We start from the raw sequence: 22658 nt of genomic DNA on the forward strand, positions 1-22658 counted from the left end.
CGGAGGCAAAAGAAGGCATCTTTGAGGTCTAAGACTATAAAGTAAGTAGCCCCGCCCGGAGTTAAAGCAAGCAGGTTATATGGATTGGGCACAACTGGATGTATACTAACAACCGCATCATTGACTGCTCTCAAGTCCTGCACAGGTCGATACTCATCTGTACCGGGCTTTTGAACAGGCAGCAATGGGGTGTTCCAGGGGGAAGTACAGAATTTTAGGATACCATACCGTATGAACTTATCCAGATAAGATTGGATGTTCTTCTTAGCCTTCTGCGGGATGTGATATTGTCTTAGGCTCACTGGATAAACCCCAAGTTTTAGTTCGATTTTAATAGGTGGAATATTGCGGGCCAGTCCTGGTGGGTTGTTCTCTGCCCAAACTCCTGGTATGTTGAATAAGGATTCATCACTCCTAGGGTTTTGGCTAGTCAACGCTGTATAAAGTCGCCACTCTTCTTCCTTTGGTACGGATAATGTCATAATACCTGAAGGTCCATTAAACTTTAAGGATGTTGTTCCATTTGGTAGGAACGTAATCTGCGCTTGTAACTTAGATAGCATATCACGTCCCAGCAATTGGACTGGACATTCAGGCATATAAAGGAATTGATGTTTTACTACGTGGCCTCCCAATGTACAGAGTCGACTTTTAAGAACCGGTTTTTCAGCACTTCTTCCAGTTGCTCCTATTACAGTAATAGTCCTTCCAGATGGAGGAGCAACTAGATTAGTCACCACTGAATGTTCAGCACCAGTGTCGATCATGAACGCACTCCTTTTTCCCCCTATTGATACATCGACCATAGGCTCCGCTCGACCAAGGGGGATGGAGCCCGGTCGGTATCAATAGTCCTCCATGACCGTGTCAGCCAATCCTACAAAGTCCCTACCTTCTCTATCGCGGGACCTTTGCGCTGCTGGAAAATACCTATCTTCCCTAACACTTCCTCTGTTCCCATTGCTCCCTCTATTACCATTACTCCCTCCGGGGCCTCCTCTACTTCTCGCTCTGCCTCTAAAGTTTCCGTAACCTGCCCTGGGTTGGTCTCTCTCGTACTGCTCTCTTTGTGGACACTCGTTCCTCCAATGCCCTTCTTACTTGCAATACGCGCACTGATTCCTACTCAAAGGCTCCCTATTCCATCTACCATCGCCTCTATCTGGGCCCCGTCTATCTACGCCTGCGATCGCTACCGCTAACATATCTGCCTTTTTACGCATCTTGCGCTCTTCCTCTTTCTTACTTTCTGTTTCCCTGTTCATGTATACTTTATTCGCTACCTCCATTAGTTGGGTGATAGACATACCTGCAAACCCTTCTAACTTCTGTAGCTTGCGCTTAATATCTCCGTAAGCTTGGCTGACAAAGGCGGAGTTCACCATTCGGGAATTATCTGCGTCTTCCGGATTAAAGGGGGTATACAAGCGGTATGCCTCCAATAATCGGTCATAAAAGACACTGGGCGCTTCATCACTTTTCTGAATCACCTCAACTGTCTTCGACATGTTAATAGCTTTCTTTCCTCCGGCTTTCATGCCAGCAATTATAGCGTCTCTATAGGCTCTGAGTTGAACCATATCAGCACCATTTACATTCCAGTCGGGATCGGTGTTAGGATAATGTGTTGCAGCCCATGCTGATGGATTGGCTTGATTCAAAGCACGGGCTCTATCCTCTAGCGCTTTAATGGCCGCTTGATTAATCCTTGTCCTTTCCTCATTGTTAAACAAAGTCATTAATAACTGCTGGCAATCAGCCCATGTCGGGTTATGTGTCTGAACTATCGAGGTGAACAGATCAGTCATAGCTTGTGGTTTCTCAGTATACGAGGAATTGTGGGTCTTCCAATTCAAGAGATCGGTTGTCGTGAACGGGACATATACGAAGACTGGGTCAGCATGTGCCATTTGACCTGCGGCATCGATATAGGCTGACCCGGGATTCAGACGAAGAGGCATCTGATAATGTTTTAATTGTTGGGTACCGGTCAGTTGTCGGGTTAGTATGGGGCTACGTAGAGGGGCGTCAGTTAGAGGTTCCGGTCGGGGGGTAATAAAGCATGAGGATGTGGGAGCTTGGTTTTGGGAAAAGTTAGTAAATAGAACACTTCGAGCCGAGCTAGAAGAAGCTTGACCGGAAGTCTGAAGTGGCGCCAAATCAGGATATTCAGATCTAATGGGGGTTGGTTCTGGTTCCGGAAGGGGAGATTTAGTACGAGAGGGGGTGGATTCTGTACTGGAGGAGGAAGCGGAAGTGGATGGGGGCAATGGGGGAAGGGGTGCAGGACTTCCTGCATTCGCGTCACTTCCTCTTAAAGGAAAGTAAGGGGGCGGCAAAGGGATCTCGGACTCAGGGGGCGTGTCCAAAATGGGCCTAACACCAGTCCTAGTGGACAAACAAGTCCTAGCCACCATGAGGCGACATTGCTCCTCGTGGCATGTCTGAATCCATTTTGGCGAGTCATTTACGGCCTGTCTCCAACAATCAATATAAGGAAACTGCCCGTAAAGTTCAGGCCTACCCGATACAGCCACGTGTAAGCGCTGTACCAGAGTTGGATCCAAACTGCCACGTGGCGGCCATGCCGCAACCAAAGTAGGCCACTCCCTAGTACACAAAGTGACCAAACGTACAGGAGACATTTTAACCCCAAAATCACATGTTTTGAATCCCTTTTTAAAATTCTTCACCATACAACCTAAGGGATCCGGAATCGTTGACTGCGACGCGCCCATACTTATCAATGGAACGTCGTTGACAACGAATACTATGCACGCGTACTATTCAACAGTCACACCCGTTTCCTCTGGCAACAGCACCACGTGGTACGGTTACCAAGTGAAACGTACACAATAACACAATAAACACTCAGGGAATTCCCGTACACACACAGCTGTTACACCAGTCACTAGATAATCAATATTATGCCCTTTGGCGAAACTATACAGTCACCCACGCTATAATTCTCTATATATGAATTACCCGTCTATAACACACCCCAGTAACATCGTCTTTTACAAATAGCGGTTACAGTACGGTTAGCATAGGTCAAAGCACAATTTAAGGTCACAATACAATTATTAGTGGTTATGGTGTTAAACATGCAATGGACGACAGTGATTAGTACTTATATACAGTGTCAGTAAATATACAGGGTTATGGTACCGTGCACTATAATACAGCAACACACTATTAACACTCGCTAGACGGCTGAGCTCGCGCTATCTAACAAGATATACACTTTACTAAACAATCTTTAACACATTTACAATTCCCAACTAAACTATTGGCCAGTACCTTGAATGGACTACCTAAAACTATGTACACCCGTTTTGGTTAGCCACACTGCCCAAGCACCACATATAGCGAACTAGAGGACCGAATTTACACAGACGCCTCTTAGTCAATTACTATCAAAAATCTAGTGGGTTCCAAATTTACACGCCTTCCCACTTAGCCAAGATAGGTTGAGAGCTAGCGAACCGAATTTACACAGGCGCCGCTTAGTCTCCCGGTCCCTCCGTCCTAGCGAACGTAATATACACCCTAGAACGCTAGTCTAGACAAGACACCGGTGTCCGGCTAGGGCTATTTACACCTGAACCCCGCCTGACTAACAAAATCAAACGGTCTGACTAAAGAGCGTTCGATCGAGCGGTGCGCCTTCGCTCCTTCCCTCCAACAGAGGGGGCAGATTCCATACACAAATAACCCCTTATGGGCCTACCGCACAATCGGTATACCCCTAGTGGGTCTGCCGTCTAAAACAGCAGTTGTCTTACCTCCTCGTTCCTGAACCTGAGTTCACACTCATCGACGGGGACACCCCAGCACTTCTTACGTAGAGGCCGATGATCTCCTGGACAACAGACCAGTGGCGCCGAGACGAAGGGAGGTCCACGCAGAAGTTCAGGGGTGCAGCCGTAGAGAACGTGGGCAAAGATAGACCGTCTCACGCCTCTGCCTCTCAGCTACCGTTGAACGATGAGCTTCCCGGCCAATGCACCAAATGATACCGGAGAAACTGACGGAAGCCAAGCACAGAGAGATGGACACAGGTTTCTTCAGGAAGGAAGAGATTCTTTATTGGATCACCGATCGGGACTCAGAGGGACTAATGTCACCAAAATACAGCAAGTTCTGAGCCCCGGACAATAGTGCAGGCTCCTTATATAGGCACATAACTCCTCCCATATTAAGCTCCACCCGCACATTCTCTTGACCAATCAATACAAATAAGAATTAACTTCCTGCTTGACCGCATGGCCTGGTCAGCACAATGGAGGAGGGGAATACTACATCCTGTATTCTTGCACATGCTCCGTACACTACTGATCGTATCTTGCCTCGTGCAACCAACTGATCGATACGTCAGCATATGCACGTACACATGCCACGTGGTAATCTCGGCCTACTAAATTTATTTTTACCGAGATTCCACCACAATGTTAATGGGCTGATTTTTGCTTTCTAAGACCATACTTTACAGTGTTATTGGTATTTCTACATATTTAGTAGGTATATAAGTCTTTGTACAATGCTCAGAGTTCATATTGATTTTTGTTTTTTACTCTGGCTGAGTCATATTGCAATATTAAGAAACAGAACAGTCCACAAAGGGCTAAGCTTTGTTTGCGATGCTTCTTCTGGCTTTATATTTTCCACTGGAAGAACTCTATCATGATTGGAGTCAAACGACAACTGTAGTTATTTTAATTTTTTAAAACAATTTATTTTTGTGTTTAAATTCTAGCAAACACTAGATTATTTTGGCACAGCCTGGCATCCAAAGCAAATGTGAAATATGAATATGACATAACTCCTTGTGTGTGACCCATGAGCATGTTTTACATAAGTAGGGTATCATGGTAAAACAAACCCTTGGATGTGTGTAATAGGCTTCTCGGAAGAGTTGAAGAGCCTATCAACCAGAAGAGCAAAAGGCATATTTGTCTATTGACCTGCTCTGCAAAACTGACCATAGCAACTGCTTCTGTACTATTTACTATGGTTAGTAAATCCAGAACTGTCGCCATTACAATTATTTTCTTTTAAATTAATTTAATTTAATTATTATAAACTATTTTTAATAAAATTATCATTAAACAATGTCCAAAGCTAATGCATTATATACTATAGATATAGCATTAAATGGTCGAATTTACATAGAAATTCCCATTGAAAATGTATTAATGGGTCTGCCTAGCCTAATTAAAATACCTTTGCCAAAAATAATCTCAATACTTGTAATTGGTAAATAATTTTACAGCATCTGGCATTCATACTTTCAGACACTAAAGTCACGTATGGCTGGGTTGATGGGAGTGGTCTGTCAGCAGTTAGAATGTCTGTCCTGGATTAGCCCAGGAACAAATAGTGCGAGACGCAGAATCCGGCGGAAGTATATCGAGTACCGTACAAGGTACAGTGCAGGTCTGCTCAGGTCATGCTGACTCTATGCCGAGCCCTCCTGCTGAGAGCCCCCTCTGCGGGTCAGCGCAGCTACAGCGCCACCTCTCTGCAAAACTTCATAGTGCAGCACACGGAGGTAGTGAGCGAGCACCTGACACCGGAACTCCGTTTGCATCTGCTCACTCCCCGCTGCAAGCACTGGCATCTGCCGTCTGACCTTTGGCCCTATGAAGACCCCTACTGGGCCATCTACTGGCCCGGGGGGCAAGCTCTGGCTAGGTAAGCTCCCAAGGACCGCGACAACTACGGGTTTACTAAATTATTTGTACGAAACAGTGCCATCTAGCGGCTTGATATGGAATATTGAGTCTTAGTTAAAGGAACTCTCTAACTGGGCTCCTAAGTGTCCTGACTTAGTTACTTGGTGTCATTGATGCCCATCATTACACAAACTGTGCTGCGGGCATTTTGAAATCTTTATACCCACATCTGCATATTTAAGAAAATAAGTTTAAAAAGGGTACAAGTTTACTCCAACCACCATGACCACCTCAGTGATTTGAAGTGGTTATGGTGGTAGGAGTCAGTTAGTGCAATGTCACTGCACATGCTGAGATCTTTGTAATTGCGTTATGGGTTCTGGTTGCACCCCCACACATGACATTGGCAGCGCAGAACTTACGGGCTGGCAATGTCATTTCTGTGCATAAAATCTGTCTGCCCCTGTGAAGTGTCCGCTGCTGACACGTGTGAACGTCTTATCTTTGCAGAGACAGCACCTGCAAGAGGAAGCTAGCTCTCCCCCCACTCTGCATTCCCTCCAACTGTTCCACATTGCTTGTGTGTAGTGTCTGTGACCCATTCAGTTTTCTATATGCTTGTTTTTTGAGAGGAGACCAATGATGTCCCATTCCAGCAGGCTGTAGTGATTATGGTTAGAGGACCACTATAGTCACCCAGACCACTTCAGCTTAATTAAGTGGTCTGGGTGCCAGGTCTAGCTAGGTTTAACCCTTTGTTGAAACTGCTATGTTTGCAATAGGGTTAATCGAGCCTCTAGTGGCTGTCTCATTGACAGCCGGTAGAGGCGCTTCTCACTGTGATTTTCACATTGAGAAGACGCCAGCGTCCATAGGAAAGCATTGAGAATGCTTTCCTACGGACTAGCTGAATGCGCGCTGCCGGTGACGGAAGAAGAGGGAGGAGAGTGCCCAGCCCTGGAAAAGAGGTAAGCGATTAACCCCTTCCTCCCCCTCAGCGCCATGGGAGTGGGACCTTGAGGGTGGGGGCACCCTCGGGGCACTATAGTGGTCCTTTAAACAAAAATAAGTCCTGCTCTCAGACTCCCACTACTCCTGGGCGGCAGCAGTGAACATAGTACATATCAGCCCCAATACATACACTAAAAAAACAAAAAATTGTTGTGCACTATTCCAAATCCCTATCCATATTTAAATAACTGGAGCTCTTTAATATTACACCAATGGCCATCAGATTGTAAGCTCCCCTGCCACATCAAGGCAAAGCTCTTAGGTGGGTCCTACACTAACCATTCACCTTGCTTCCTTAAGCTTTAGGTAAAAACAAAAAAAAAACTCTGAGACAGAGGGGTATTTTTCTAATTTCCTACATATTTATTAACCCTTAATAGGGAACACATGGGGTGGGCAGCAGCAATGTCCCATCAGAAGTGATTACAGCAGGCTGTAGTGATTATGGTGCTTGGGGTGGGGGGTAGAGGGGGGGGGGAGACACACAGTCACAAACAGTCTGTCCAGTGTTGGAGAGGGAAGTTTACAGTATGTCTTTCCAGGTGAGGTTTTGTCTTGTAATTTGTGAGAGAGATCCTAAATATGTATTTACTGTCTCGCGACCAAGAGATTGGAGGGAGGTCTGCATGAGTGTAGAGGGTCATGCACCATCGTGTTAGAGTATTATCCTCTAAGTCAGTATTTGGTGGTGTGTGGATACCATAACATCAATATGATGGCTTTGTGATACATTCAAACACAAGGCAACATTAATGCTTCTCATGAGCTGTGCAAACTGTTTCTGATCAACCTCTTAAGTTGTTTTGAGTCGGTAATTCTGTTAAACTCTCTCAAGATGGAGAAAATGACTGCTGTAAACGGCAGTATAGTCATGCTTTAAGATTTTACACGTCTGCTTGTCTTGATCTATGTTTTAGATATATCTTGGATAACCCCGATGTTGTACGAATGCGCCGGGTTTTAGATCTTGGATGTGGCTGTGGAGCTGCTGGCATCGCTGCTGAAATGAATGGAGCCTCTTATGTCCTGGCCAATGACATTGACCCAGGTATAATTCCTGCAAGACAATTTCTTTCTTTCAGCGAACCTATCTATGACTGTTAAATATTAATGAATTGTAGGTGAGGAACATAATAGGTAAAATGGCAATGAATGTTGTGGTTTTTATACTGTGCATGTATGGTAACTTTAAGCTTTGGGGTGAACTCATCATTAATCACTGGTCACCAGATGTGTGCCTGATATTCACATGAGTACAACCCCTTTAGAGTAACAAGAGATATATGCCTTTTGGAAGCTGGTTTTCTTTTCATTAATTTTGTCTGTGCCTCTATTTCCTTTTGTTAGGTTCAGGGCCTGTGTCCTATTGCCAGCATAGGGAGCAGGGATCGCTTAACATAGGGGCGGGTGGAGCTCCAGCTCTAGGCCCATCCTGCTGTAATAGGCCCACACAACTGTCTAAGCTGGCTTCTCCCTCTCCATCAGGGGATATCTTTGCTGTCTGCAGCCAGTCAGAGCGCTTGTAGAAATAAGGCTGTTATGCACGGACTAGCTGTGGTCATGAGCGCTCTCTGTCCCAGAGTCACCTAGCAGAATGCTTATTGGAGAGGAGGTGGTGAGGCATCCAACGGTACCCAGGATTTTGGGGAGCTCCATGTACCTGCCAAATGCAGGTGATCGAGATTTTTCACCCAGGGCCGGATCGTAGGAGGTCAAAACTTTACTTCCAGCTAACTCGGGCCAACCATTTTTGATCTAAGTGCTTTTTGGGCAGAATGGGTGCTCATAAGAGAGCTTTCCAGGGGCACCATTTGTTTGTAGATATGGGCAAAGGAACCCTATGTTTATTGTAAAATTAACTGGCGCCGAAGTGTCTGGCTGATAATTATTTTGCCTGCTCTTGTATAAACATCTAGGCGCCAGGTATGTGGCAATCTCTATTGTTCTCCTGGGGAACTTCTGTTGAAGACCCACGTATAAAAATGTGTTGTTTTCTCAAGAAAAACTGTTCTACTTCAATCTACACTATGTTTTGGCTAGTGCTTGGGGTGAATCTGATGAACAGTTATAATCCTCTGTTATAATCTCTGGGCTATAATCAATGAGGGAAAAGGAATCCTTGGCGGCGAAACTTGGTTCTCCTGCACGTAGGCCGTCACACGTGTTTACTAACACACATAAAACTAGGGTTTCTGTGCCCACATTCTCACAATAGTGCCATCCCCCAGAAGCCCTCTTCTTAGGCCCACTCTGTCCAAAAACTGCTTGGATCCGAGTTGTCTAGCCCATGTTAGCTGAAAGACACAGTTTTCATGGGGCAATGACAAACCTCTGATCCGGCGCAGAGTTTCATAGTGCTGGATAGAAATCCCAGTCACCTAAAATGATGTCATTTTCAATCGGTACATGGTCCTCCCTCAAGTCCTTGGTGTCCTTCAGTGCCTAGCCACCTCCTCTGTCACGCCTCCAAATAGCACTCTGATAGGTGGGTCTGTGACCGAGAACAAACTTTACCGGACCGCGACTACACTGCAATCTGATCAGGAGTTCCTGAGCCACAGAAAAGGGGTGCTGGGATGGGAGCCACAGGCTGTAGGGATAAATAGTAGTGATTATAGTCTTTTATGAGGGAGTTGGCGGTTGGGAGACATGGACCAGCCCTAGGTGATCAGGTGGTCTGTCAGAACATTCAGAGGTAATTGTCTTAATCTTTGTGAAAGGGGGAAAATCTTCATGATGATGATTTCTAAAACCTTCCCATGAAGACATATATTAATTAAAAGTGCATTGTCATTACAAAGAATATATAACCCAATATTGAGTATGTGTACAAGAAATGTGCAAGATTTTGGCTTTTTTATATTTGTATTCTTAATTCTTAATAAAATATATATTTAAATTGTATTTGTTATATGTATACATTTAATTTAACACCAATTTATATATCTTTCATAGACAGTTAGTAGATGGTACAATAAATATCACATTATCCCCAAATAATAGACTATTAATGCTATATACTTAAATTTGCCTCAGACGGACTGAATACTGTATGTAGTGTGAGTCGAATGATCACCTAAAGATATAGAAATAATGGAGGTAAAATGTACATTGTTTCGTTTACACCTCCATTAAATGTATGACTGGCAAAATTAAAATATCTGAAGCTGATTCTAATTGGTATAGGTATAAAGTATTTCATCCGTACAAAAAGAAAAAACGAGCTAATCTTAACATAAAGGTGAGTTCTACTTAGCATCAATATGCAGTCATAAAAGACACTGACTCAACATTACCAATAAGACCCAACTGATAAATGCAAGATATATATATATATATATATATATATATATATATACATATACATACAGAGCATTGGTGCTTAACCCCTTAATGACGGACCCAGTCAGTCATGCGCTAAAATTAACCTCAGATCGCCGCGGTGCCGCCGATTGCAAGGTTAATGATGCTGCTTGGTTCCTACGAGACAGTGGCAGTCCAGCAACATCAAATCGCGATGTCCCAGCCCACGTGATCGCTGTGACAGCCAGTCACAGCAGTCACAATGCTGCTGGGATATCAAATCTGCCTCCCTCCACCTCTGCTGGGTTTGTGAAGTGGAGAGAGACGGATCGCTGTTACTTTGTGTCCCCGAAGAGACTAAATTGTCAGAAAAGGTACCAAATCCCTGTTACCCTGTGCTTTTTAAAAAAAAAAAAATAACCCTTTCCCTGATGATTGATCACTTCCAGCAGTGATCAAAATACAGTTCACAGTACTTTACTGTGATCTATATATATATATATATATATATATAAGTTTATTACCGTAGTTAAACTTTAGGAAGTATAGCACAGAAGAGCGCTGTTAGCGGCATCAGAGGCGACAGGCACTACCTCAGAGTAACGCAGGGGACAGGGACTATACTGCAGGACCATCAGGTGATTCCCCTGATGCTGAACATGGCGCAGATGACTGGGTACCCTACCCTAATAATTTTTCACCATCCCAGAGTTCACTGGCATACAGGCTGACCTGTCTGGCTATAATAATAATAATAACAACAAAGTATTTAACCAGAAAAGGTACTGTAGCAAACCTAGCCACTTCAGACTATTCCTGTATGTATCTCATGGTTGTTCTAGAAAGGCTGTTTAGCCTATGTTGTTTTATGTGTTAAAAAGGTGATAGAGGGCATTCGTATGCTAGTGGCGCAAAAGCCGCTAGCATTCATATGGTAGTTTCACGAACAGTGACTTTCAACACTGTTCGTGAAACGAACTAAGTACCGAATGGGAGACCAGGAGGTCGTGTGGCTCCCATTAACAGATTGCAACATTGTAGCGTTCCCCAGTTAATTGATGTGCGGGGTGGCCACCGTTGGGATACCGACCACGCGGCGGCGACCATATTGGATTCACTTTTAGCCCAGCGGTGTTCGGTCATCGAGTGCCTGGAATTAAAATCGGCTACTCGACGGCACGAACACCGCTGGACTTCCAGACCGTTCGGGAACACCGGTCTTCCGGTACTTTCACTCACACTATGTATTCGAGTCTTTTATGGAGAATTCATATTAAAATGTATTTTGTGTGGCATACGGCTAATTGTGGTGGGATCTGAGCGGTAATCTACCGAAATATGCGCTCAGATCCCAGCTATCGACTCATATGTCATTCGGTCCAATAGCACGAATAATGTGCCAGTTACATATTTTTGAATAAAAAGCTTGATTCTGCTGTACGGAGGGATAATCCACTTAACAGGATATTCTGTGGGAGTATCCCTCCCGTACAGCAGTGCATGGTGGGAGAAATTTCAAGTTCCCTATGTAGTCCCCTACTGTATAACCCCTGTAAAATGATTAAGAAAACCCCTTGCATGGGGAACCACATAAATACTGGAGCATGTGAATAAAAACCTCAGTTGACTCCCAGAACTGTGTTTCGTCCGGTTACTACTTACTAGGGGATTTGGGATATTGCCTTCATTTCAGCGCTTTTCTTGGATTACTTTCTTTTACCAGTGGAGATCTTGGGATTTAATATTGCAGCTCCGCTACAGCTACATTCAGATTTATCTGGTTTTCAAGTACGTCCTGGGGATGTTACCTTAGCCCAACATCCAGGGATTGTTACTATTACCCAATTTAATGGTAATAATTTTATCTACCTCGGAAGGATGAAGGCTGAGTCAACCCTGCCAGGATTTGAATCTGCAACCCAAGGGTTGAACAGATTCTCCTGATGATGTATTAGCCCACTGAGATGGATTGTATGCAGCAGTTCTTCGGGGGTGATAGTTTCCCCAGACTAATCTGTACACTGAGCAGTATCTGGCAGACAATCTAGAGTCTTTCATCGCCAGGAAAGAGAGATGCTACCCCACCAGTGTGCCAGAAGTGTGCCAGAATTTAACATTTCTGGGCATTGGCAATGCTAATGGGGATCCACATCCATGGTGAACGCACTCGCAAGGTCGCAGTTCGTGGCAGAGGGGAAATTAAACAGGTGCCAGTCTGCATAAAACATTACAATCGGCATATGGGGGGAGTTGACCTGTCCAATCAACTGATGCAGCCTTCTTTGATCATGCGAAAGACCAGGGCATGGTACAAAAAAGTGAGCATATATATAATGAGACGGCAGTCCACAATGCCTTTGTCCTTTTTAAAAAGGCAATGCAGAGCTGAAATGCACGTTCCTTTCATTTCAGTTTCAGCTCATTTCTGGGCTGCTTGAGTGCCACAGAGGGGGCACTGTTAGAGGAGCCTAGCAAAAGAATGGAGGCAGGTCACTTCTGCTTCAGGATCAACCCCCAGAAAAGGTGCAAGGTGTGTTACAAGATGGGCATAAGAGCTGAGACCAGTTATTACTGCCCTGATTGCCCCTCTCGGCCTGGCCTATGTATTGGCCACTGTTTTAAAATTTTCCACACCCAGACAGAATAAGTAGACCGGTTTTGGGGTGTGATTTTAGTCATCTGTCTGTTTGGTTACTGAATCCTGGCTTTGTGTCACGTTTATCCCGTCTTCTCTGATCCTTGAAATCCTATGCTTCTCCTATTGTTCCTTTTCGCTTTACTCCTTTGACTTTGGCTTGTAACATGAGTATTCTCTGTTTGTATAGCCAAGCCAGTTCTAAGGACCGGTATTACTAGGTTCTCTTCTGTGTTCTCTCTCTTTGTGGTCTGTCTGTGTTTGTCTGGTACCGGAATCCGTGACGCAGATGACTGGGTACTACCCCATGATAAGTTTATGTCAAATATGCCCCCTTTCACAGCAAATAGTATGCACTTGTTCATGATTTGAATTGATGAGCTGCTTATATTTAAAAATAAATGTGGCCTTTTGAGAGGTAATTTGCAATCATGAGCTGCTAAAATGAGACTTAGGCCCAGCATCCGCTTTTGAAAAATATGAAATTGGTGTGTCCCAAATGTGCCCCTTCAACTTCCACACATCCCTGATAAAGGTACACGTGGGGGTATTGTTGTACTAAGATGACATAGCTGACCAACATACTAGGTGTTATACTGCCATAGCACACATAAGGATGGCAAAATATATACAGTAACCTCTCCAAGTTTGTGTCAAAAAGGCAGAAAAAAAATGCTAATTGCTGCTAGACTTGGTACAAACTAGCAAAAAATGATCCTACGCTAAGGTTTAAAATATGCCTTTTGAAATACCCTGGGGTGTACTTTAAGAAATGGTAGGCCTTTGTGTTTTTTTTTTTTTTGTTTGTTTGTTTTTTTAGCATTCAAACTGCTAAAATGCCCCAAATTGAAACATGGGCCCTTCATATCCATCTCTCAACATTCTACTGTAAATACTGAAATGGACAGGTCTCCTATCTGGCACTGTGGCTTCATGAAATTGTGCCAAAGACATTCATTGGGGGTATCGTTTTAATCAGAAAACTTAGCTGAGCATACTTTTGGGGCTTTGATCATAGTGGCACATATTAAATATACAAAATGCCCAGCAAAAATGTAATGCGTATTTAAAAAAAAAAATGCCACAAATGATTTACAACAAACTTTGACATATATTGGTGAAAAAATGGGGGCATGTTAAGGCACAATATGTACCATATGAGATACCCTGGAGTGTCTACTTTTACAAATGGTAGGCCTTTGTGGGGTTTGTTTGAACAGTCAAACTGCTATAATACCCCAAATTGAAACATAGGCCCATCAAATCTAAAACTCCATTCTTCGGGGCTACAGTCAGGGCCTCACAAGTCACGGCCACACATTTTTGACTCTTATACTGTCACCTAGAGGCCAACATCCCGCCACAACGTCTAGTGGCCACAAGCCCCCACGGCCCAAACCATAGGTAGAGCCTCTCACCGCCACTTGGCATTAGCAGGGCCTCATCTGTCACGTGTAGCTAATTCCTTTGCCTCTCAGCACTAGTCAGCAAGCCTGTTCTACGAAGGTCTTGATCTTCCCTCCCCTCTATTCTACTAATTGATCCTCTTTTTACAGGATGTCACAAGAATTAATCCCAGGTGATGACTTGCCCCTCCAAGATACGCCCAATACGCCAGCCAGGCCTGGGTCCCCAGAAGTATCCCTCACCCTCTCTACCCCCAGGTCCCTGAGATCATGGACTATACCAAAACTGTCAGCAGAGCTACGGCATAGAGGTGTCCCTTTCCCTGCTACAGCTAGGAAAGCAGAACTCTACACACTTCTCACAGCTCAGTCCAGTGATCCCAGGCCCGGCACAAGCTCTCAAGGGCTGCACGCCAGCACCACAGACTCTACACAAGAAACCTTGTCGGCTATTCTAACAAACCTACCGACTCTAAACCAAAGGCTGTCTAAAGTAGAAACAGCCATCGCTACTCCAGGTGACCTGCCAAGCCCTTTTAGTTCCTCCTCTAGTACTCCCAAACACGCTGGGTAGTGCACCCCCACCCTCCACCACTACCCCATACGTTTCTCCTGCCCACTCTATCCCAGCCTCCATTAGAAAATACATACTTGATGGTAAAGATCTAGGGAATCTAGTTTCCTTCCTTATCACCTCGCAGGACATTCTGGAGAATAGAGCCTATAACTATGGCGATATATCAGTAGTACTGAAGACCCACGTCTCAACAAAAAACTTTCTATTCCTCAATTTGTAATATCCTTTGGAATTTATAGAGATGTCATCTGGTCTGTGTACCCACATAGGAGGGAAGTACTGGACCTATATATGCACAAGGTGGTAGACTTAGGGATCAAATACGGAGGCTGCTCGTTTTATGACTACCACAAGTCAATGTCAGCCAAGGTAGCAACTCATCTGGCCCAGTTTAACATCCAGATAGACTGATGTCAGATGGACATTGAATTGTTCTGCCGACACTTCGCTGGCTTTAGGCCCCCATTCTGTGCAGCATGCAATTCCACTTCACATTTCACCGATCTGTGCCCCTGTGAGGCAGATCCCTCCTCTTCCCACCACACCTTCCCACCACACCTTCAGACCTCTCAGCTCCTCATTCATCGCACACCCCCAGCATAAACTCACTCATACCCGCTGAAGAGTTTTCCCTCCAATACGCCATGATAGACCATGCCATACAAGCTATCCTACTAGCAGGCAGGCCCGCATGGCTGAGTAAAATGGACATTTCAAACGCATTCAAACTCCTGCCTATACATCCGGCACTATGGCACATTCATGGTGTTAAGTGGAGGGAAAATTATTACTTTGCTACCCGACTTACATTCGGTTTTAGGAGCAGCCCTAAACTGTTTGACATCTTCGCAAAAACTCTCTGCTGCCTGCTCCTGAACATAGTCAGGTGTCCATCAGTGATACACTACTCAGACGATTTCTTGTTGATTAAAACATGAGCATCCTCTGTACCACAGCCCTCTTCACATCCCTGGATGTTCCCCTGTCCCCCGGGCAAATGTAACACAGCAGCTGACGCTCTTTCCTGTTTTCGGGTATTCTTCCAGGTGCACCCTTCCGCCAACAATCTACCATCCAGAATACCGACATTCCACAAATTAATCATGGCCTGACTGACCTGTTACGACATGCCCAATCACTTACGTCAACGCACTCTCAGCCAAGACCACTTATGTCAGGGCACTGACCATTTCCCCAAAACTTGCAGCACAATTTAATGTACTAGGTAATTTCTCTATAGAGACCATGGTGGCTTTTGCCTCTTTCTGCACTTACATCTCAAATTATCACACAACACCATCAAACTATATGTCACAGGCATACAACATCACGTTCTCACCACTTTTCCCAATAACCCGCCATTTCTATCCTCTTACTCCATAAAGAATATCCTTAAAGGTATCAACAAAACAGTAGACTACCCATAGATGGGCCTATATTCTGGAAACTCAGCGACTTGTTAAACACCAGCCCCTTTGATTCCCAGACTAATTCCATCATTAAAGTCGCTATATTCGTCGCCTTCTACGTCTTCCTAAGACCTAGAGAATTTACCGTCATACGCCATTCAGATGCCAATACAAGTTTAAGAAATTCTCACCTGATAAAAAACAATGAACATTACATCCTTTCACTACAAACCTCAAACCAACCAGCCTACTACAAACCCCCTCTTTCCTACAGAAAACGACTGGTGCCCAGTTAAAATACTAGACACTTTTCTAAGCATTCGACACAGTCACCCACCTAACTCTCCACTACTACTTGTCCACAATCAACCTCTCACCACATCCAAGTTCGTTTTTTACGTCAGAACTCTGCAATTAAGATTAGGCTACAACCCCTCTTCCTTTTCTGGACACTTTTATGGTGGCTATCTTAATGAAATTGCCTCGAAGGACTGATTTGTGGGCAGCCCAGAGTGCTGTAGTGTTCATCCCCGAGGTATCGTTTAGCGTGAAATAGTCGGTTATGGCCTGTCTAGTGAGTGTCGCTGTCTCGTTGTCCTTGAGGAGATTATTGTTTAGCTTCCAGGTCCAGTTAGAGTTGTATTTCAGTTTGTCTAGTGTGAGTGAAATGTCCGCGTGGTCTGGCCACGTAATTGTATTTGTCTGTGTGTAGTGCTTTGTGTATACCCATGTCGTTGAGGAAGAGGTTGTCAATTCTGGAGTAGGTGCTCTGGGGATTGGAGTGGAACGTGAAGTCTCGGGCATCTGGGTGTTGCAGTCTCCAGACATCCGGTATGTGTCAGAAATGTGTGCAGCGATTTGTTCTGCCTCCCTCTGCCTTGTGATCTTGAGATGCCCGTTCTTGTGCTTCTGTCCCTCTAGTGTGGCATGTGAGCGTCTCCAGTGTTGCCCAGAAGGTGGCGTCTGGTTCGTTTGGTGCATATATAAATCTTCTTTATAACACATGTACATGTATCATCTGTAAATTGAGGCTAAAGTAGCCAAGCTGTGACTACAATTGATTTTGAGAATTTCTCTAAATCATCTATTGATGCCTTAAGTCTGCCATTTAATTTTCAGTTTACTGCATTTTGTAGTATATTGAATACACCCCATAATGTATATAGAAAGGGAAGGATGAATAAATGTATATGGGCACTTGGGTATAAACACACTAAAAGTAAGCCCACGCTGAAACTTCCACTAGTTCTGGGCTGCAGCAACGGCCACAGTATACATCAGCCGAAATAAGAAGAGCAAAAGCAAAAAATAAAACAAAGTTACCAGCATACTATTTCAAATCCCTATGCACATTTAAATAGCAGGAGGTTCTTAGTTTCACTCCAATGACCAGTAAAGTGTAAGCTCACCAGCCCGTCAAGGCAAACCTCTAAAAAGGATATTATAGGCACCAAAACAACTTTAGCTTAATGAAGCAGTTTTAGTGTACTAATCATGTCCCTACAGGCTCACTGAAGACTATGTAGGTCACATGCTGGGCGGTGTGGTAGGGCTCCATACACAAAGTGATTTAATTTCTAGATGTCAGAGAACTGAGCAGTTAGAATTGGGCATGATCTGAATGGAAGATCCTAAGTAAGAACTTCCAACTCTCTGGCTGAGATAGTTAAAGGGACACTATAGTTTTAGGAATACAAAGTATTTATTTATCCCAGGACATACTTGAAAACGAGAGAAATCTCAATGTATCCATCCTGGTAAAATTATAAATAAATAAATTTACTCCCCCGATTCCAGTGCAGATGTCCTTCTGCACTGGGTCGGCGTTCAGCTGCCTTCAACGCTGACAGGGGGACCTAATGCACATGCACATTGAGCACAGCAAGCGCATTACGCCCTACCCATAGGAAAACATTGAATCTGGATGTCCTCATGCATAGCTGGGACCTAGAGTCCGGTAAACTCCCGGACGCGCCTCTAGTGGGTGCCTGGTAGAAAGCTTGTAGAGACTCTTAGTACTGCATTATAAACATTGCAGTTTCTCAAAAAACTGCAAAGTTTACATGGCAGGACTAAGGGGGACTAGTACATTTCACCCAGACCATTTCAATGAGCTGAAATGACCTTGGTGCCTATAGTGTCTCTTTAAGTTAGAGAGTGGCGCCTTGCAAGCCCCAGGTAAGAAGTGTTTGACAACTTACAATGGGGGCGCCAGGGCACTCCTATCACCATAACTACTATCACACTTTGTAGTGCTTGTGTTATTTGAAGTGTTCTTTAACCCCTTAAGGACAGCGGGCGTTCTATTCCGTCCTTTTTTTTTAGGCGGTCCTAAATGCCGACGGATGGCATAGAACGTCCCTGCCGTCCTTACTACTTACTGGGTCCCAGCCGTTCCCAAGCCAGCAGTCGCGATCCTGGGGTCTGTCTGGGAGCTCAGGCAGACCCCCTCTGCCCGATCCGGCCCCCCGGCCATGTGATTGCAGGGTCCTCGCTATTACATGGCCAGAATAGCAGACTTATGCATTGCCTGCAGGGGGCCTGCCTGAGCTCTGACAGTCGCCCTATGCCTTTTTAAAAAGTTAGTAAAAGTTATTAAACAGTTTTTTAAAATTAAATAAAAAGTACTTGGATCATATATATATATATGTATGTATGTATGTATGTATGTGTATATATGATCTACGTACATATATATATATACACATACATCATTAATAAAAGTGTGTGTGTGTGTACATATATCAAATAATCCATAAATAAATTGAAAAAAATTAAATTAGAAAAATATTAAAAATACATTTTAAAAAGCATATAGTTTTAATTTGTTCTAACTGTATTTTGATATTATTATACATATATTAAATTCAAAATACATTTAGAATGACGTTATAAATATATATATAAAAATTATATATACATATATTTATATAATATTTTTACATAATTAAGTCATTTTATTAATTACAATCTGAGGGACCTGCCCAACAACCCAGGCAAAAAGTCCAGATAATTTGTCTTGCAAGCCCTATATTTAAACCTGTAACATTCCAGGACACCATAAAACCTGTACATGGGGGGTACTGTTTTATTCGGGAGACTTTGCTGAACACAAATATTAGTGTTTAAAAACTGTTAAACATATCACAACGATGATATCGTCAGTAAAAATGCAGTTTTTTGCATTTTTCACACACAAACTGTACTTCCACTGACGATATTGTTCTGATACGTTTTACTATTTTTAAATACGAATATTTGTGTTCAGCGAAGTCTACTGAGTAGAACAGTACCTCCCAAGTTCAGGTTTTATGGTCTTTTCAAAAAGTTATTGGCTTGAATTTCCTTTTTTTCACATTGAAATTTTCCAGATTGGTTATGTTGCTTTTGAGACGGTATGGTAACCCAGAAATGACAAATGAGAATTACCCCCATGATGGCATACTGTTTGCAAAAGTAGACAACTCAAGGTATTGTAAATGGGGTATGTCCAGTCTTTTTTAGTAGCCACTTAGTCACAAACACTGGCCAAAATTAGTGTTCAATTTAGTTTTTTACATTTTTCACACACAACAAATTTGAATGCTAACTTTGGCCAGTGTTTGTGACTAAGTGGCCACTAAAAAAGACTGGACCAACCCCCATTTGCAATACCTTGGGTTGTCTACATTTGCAAATGGTATGCCTTCATGGGAGTAATTTTAATTTCTGGGCTACCATAGGCTCTCAAAGGCAACATAACCAGTCTGGCAAATTTCAATGTATATAAACTGAAAAATGTAATGTGCTATATTTGACCCTGTAACCTTCCACAATAACATAAAACCTGTACATTGGGGGTACTGTTTTACTCGTGAGGCATTGCTGAATACAAATATGTGTACTTTATTGCAGTAACAGCTAACCGTATTATGACGACATTCACCGTTAAAATGCCATGCAAAACTAAAAAAAATAACATTGTCTTAATTTCTAAAATTGTCTTATATTTTATTTATATTAAATTATGTTTAATATACAAATATTTGATGTGACATGAAAGCACTGTTTCACCTGAACAAAATGATATATGATAAGTGTGGGTGCATATAATATGAAAGATGTGAATGACGGCTGAACAGATACATAGCACAAATGCAAGGTTTTGTTTTGATCAGAACTTGTACAACTGCATCAGTCCTTAAGGGATTAATAGTATACTATTTACTACAATTAATTCTCTGACATGCAACTACTTACTTTCCTCTCTATACATTTGATTTACATAACTCACTGCCATTAATTTGAGTTCATTACAAATGGCTTTGCTAATGCATTTATTGTCTGCCAATTCCATGTTGCAAGCTTACGCATTGATATTCACAGGTTTATTCATTAAAATGAGAATTCAAAGTAAATTTCAAACTGTAGACCAAAGAAGCTTAACCAGAACATAGCTGCCTTTCGAGAAATTTTTCAATTGAGCTATTTTGGCCTTAAATTCGAAATTCACTGTGAATTCTCTCTTTAGCGAATAATGCTGTAAGTGTTCACAGTATTCAGTTTGCTGCCATTAATGTAGGTTTGCTGTTCAGCTCATTTATACATGCATAGCCTCTGCCTTCCTTTTTTTGGTTTTATTGATGTGCGATATATTATGTTTATCGACATGCAGAGAATGAATTGCTATGCTCACTGCAATTTGTATGGTTATAACACTGCAATTGTGTCATAAAATGACTCACTGCCCTGACTGTGCATTTGAGCTCTGTGATGGACTATACCTTGATTTCAATGTTCAGCATAATTAAATTAAGACCTACATCTGATGTTCTTTATATGTAATGAACGTTTTCCTTTTAAAAAGCTGTATACGTGTCAGCATAAGTTGCTTTCTCTGTGTATTCTAGCCCCCACCGGAGCACTTATTTTGAGAAACTATACATTGTGTGACTGTTTGCTAGCTAATTTTGTCTCTGCGATCTTCCTATCTTATGAACCACATATTGTTTTGTAAACTAATTTTATATCTTATGAAATATGTAGCCACATTAACTAATTTTATCTTTTGACTTTCCTATCTTTAACTACATTATTTATTTTTAAACTTTCAAGCTAAATTGCAACAACATTGTGTATAAAAACATCCTACTTTGAATAAACGAGCAGGAAGTAATTCTGCACTCCCAACCATCTGTGTCGTGTGTTAATTGCTTCTCCAGGTGCCTGGTATAATTTGGATTCCCCTGTATATAAGTATTGGATCTTTTGTCCATGTCAGCTCCTTCCAGAGATGTTATTTTATTTGCACAGCTAGTTGCATTCTAATCATTCTCTCTACAAAGAGCGGCTGGAAATGCTTGGCCTGGGGGGAAAGTAGAAGTTAATTGCCTTTTTTACCTCACAGATCACAGTTTGTCATACTCACATGCAGTCACATGCAGTCACATGCAAACACCTCTAGGAACATTATATAAGCTCATCTTAGTCTGGCAGCCCGATCAAAATGTCTCAGCAGGCTAATCCAAGCCTGGATAGTATCGAGAGCACAGTCCAATGCACCGACCCACATAGTGCTAGGCTATCAAAGGCCATGAACAACTCCTGCCTGTGGCCTTACGTCTTCAGAACTGTGGCAACAGACATTCCAACACACTTTCAGAAAAATGGGTTGCAGCCCACATTCATTTTGCCAGCCCTTCCATTCTACTGGCCCGGGAGGCAACTGACCCCTGCCCTCCTTTCCAGCCCTCTGTCCCAAATTTATACAGTTCAGCAGTACTGCAAAACCAGCTGAAATGTACTACCGGTATGTTATTTCCATACAGATGTTTTCAGAAGGCTTTGCTTCTTTTTTTGGGTTAATCTTCTAATACTCTCCACAACTGAATGTTTTGACTCAATTATACTTGTGTCTAGCTTAAATGCTCAGTGCTGCCTGATTATGTGATATAATATGCAAAACCTTTTTAATTTATTTTTATTGTTGAGAAAATCTGTTTTTTTTTCAGTCATGTATGTAGCACTGAAATATTTTTTTTATAGATTTTTATATATATATATATATATATATATATATATATATATATATAAGCAACTACTTATTCTCATCTCATCTATACATTTGCTTTACAATACTCACTGCCCTTTTATATATATATATATATATATATCTCCCCCCATTATTTTACATTAGTCAAGTCAAATAACAAAACTGTAGGAAAAGGTCCATAAAGTAAAAAAAAACAGGAACAGATACTAGACTTTGAACGAATTCCAAAATAATCAACTTTTATATTGTAAGCAATTAACAGAACATAATCACACACAAATATATAATTTTAAATAGTTTGCATTTCTACCAGATTGCATTGCGTTAGCTCATTTATAGAAATAATGGTACCGACCAATGCTATTTGCATCTAGTGCATAAAATCCTAGAATTTTCTTTGACCAGTACCTGTAAAAAGTTAACCATTTGAGTGAAACCAATGGCTTGTAATATGTTCATATTTCCACGTGGTATATTTATTTACCCTTTGATTTGTGGAAGAGTGAGGAACACTGTTGTAGGAAAGTGTTTCTCAGTTAATGTTTATCATAACATAATTGGGAACACACGTATAAAGAGCAATGGCTGGGCGGTATTTTTAACGGTAAAAT

The 22658-nt window shown here is 42.5% G+C and overlaps 1 protein-coding gene across 1 annotated transcript in view; it reads left to right on the forward strand.

The window, feature by feature from the left end:
- Nucleotides 1-5416: 5416 nt before the first annotated feature.
- Nucleotides 5417-22658, forward strand: part of ETFBKMT (electron transfer flavoprotein subunit beta lysine methyltransferase) — a 77687-nt gene continuing 60445 nt past the window's right edge. Inside the window, exons 1-2 of the mRNA XM_063445315.1 lie at nucleotides 5417-5694; nucleotides 7604-7734. Coding sequence (XP_063301385.1) covers nucleotides 5450-5694; nucleotides 7604-7734 — 376 coding nt within the window. The 5' untranslated portion in view covers nucleotides 5417-5449. The remainder of the gene's footprint in view (nucleotides 5695-7603; nucleotides 7735-22658) is intronic.

Source organism: Pelobates fuscus, chromosome 3, assembly GCF_036172605.1.
Source record: "Pelobates fuscus isolate aPelFus1 chromosome 3, aPelFus1.pri, whole genome shotgun sequence".
Classification (NCBI taxonomy): Eukaryota; Metazoa; Chordata; class Amphibia; order Anura; family Pelobatidae; genus Pelobates; species Pelobates fuscus.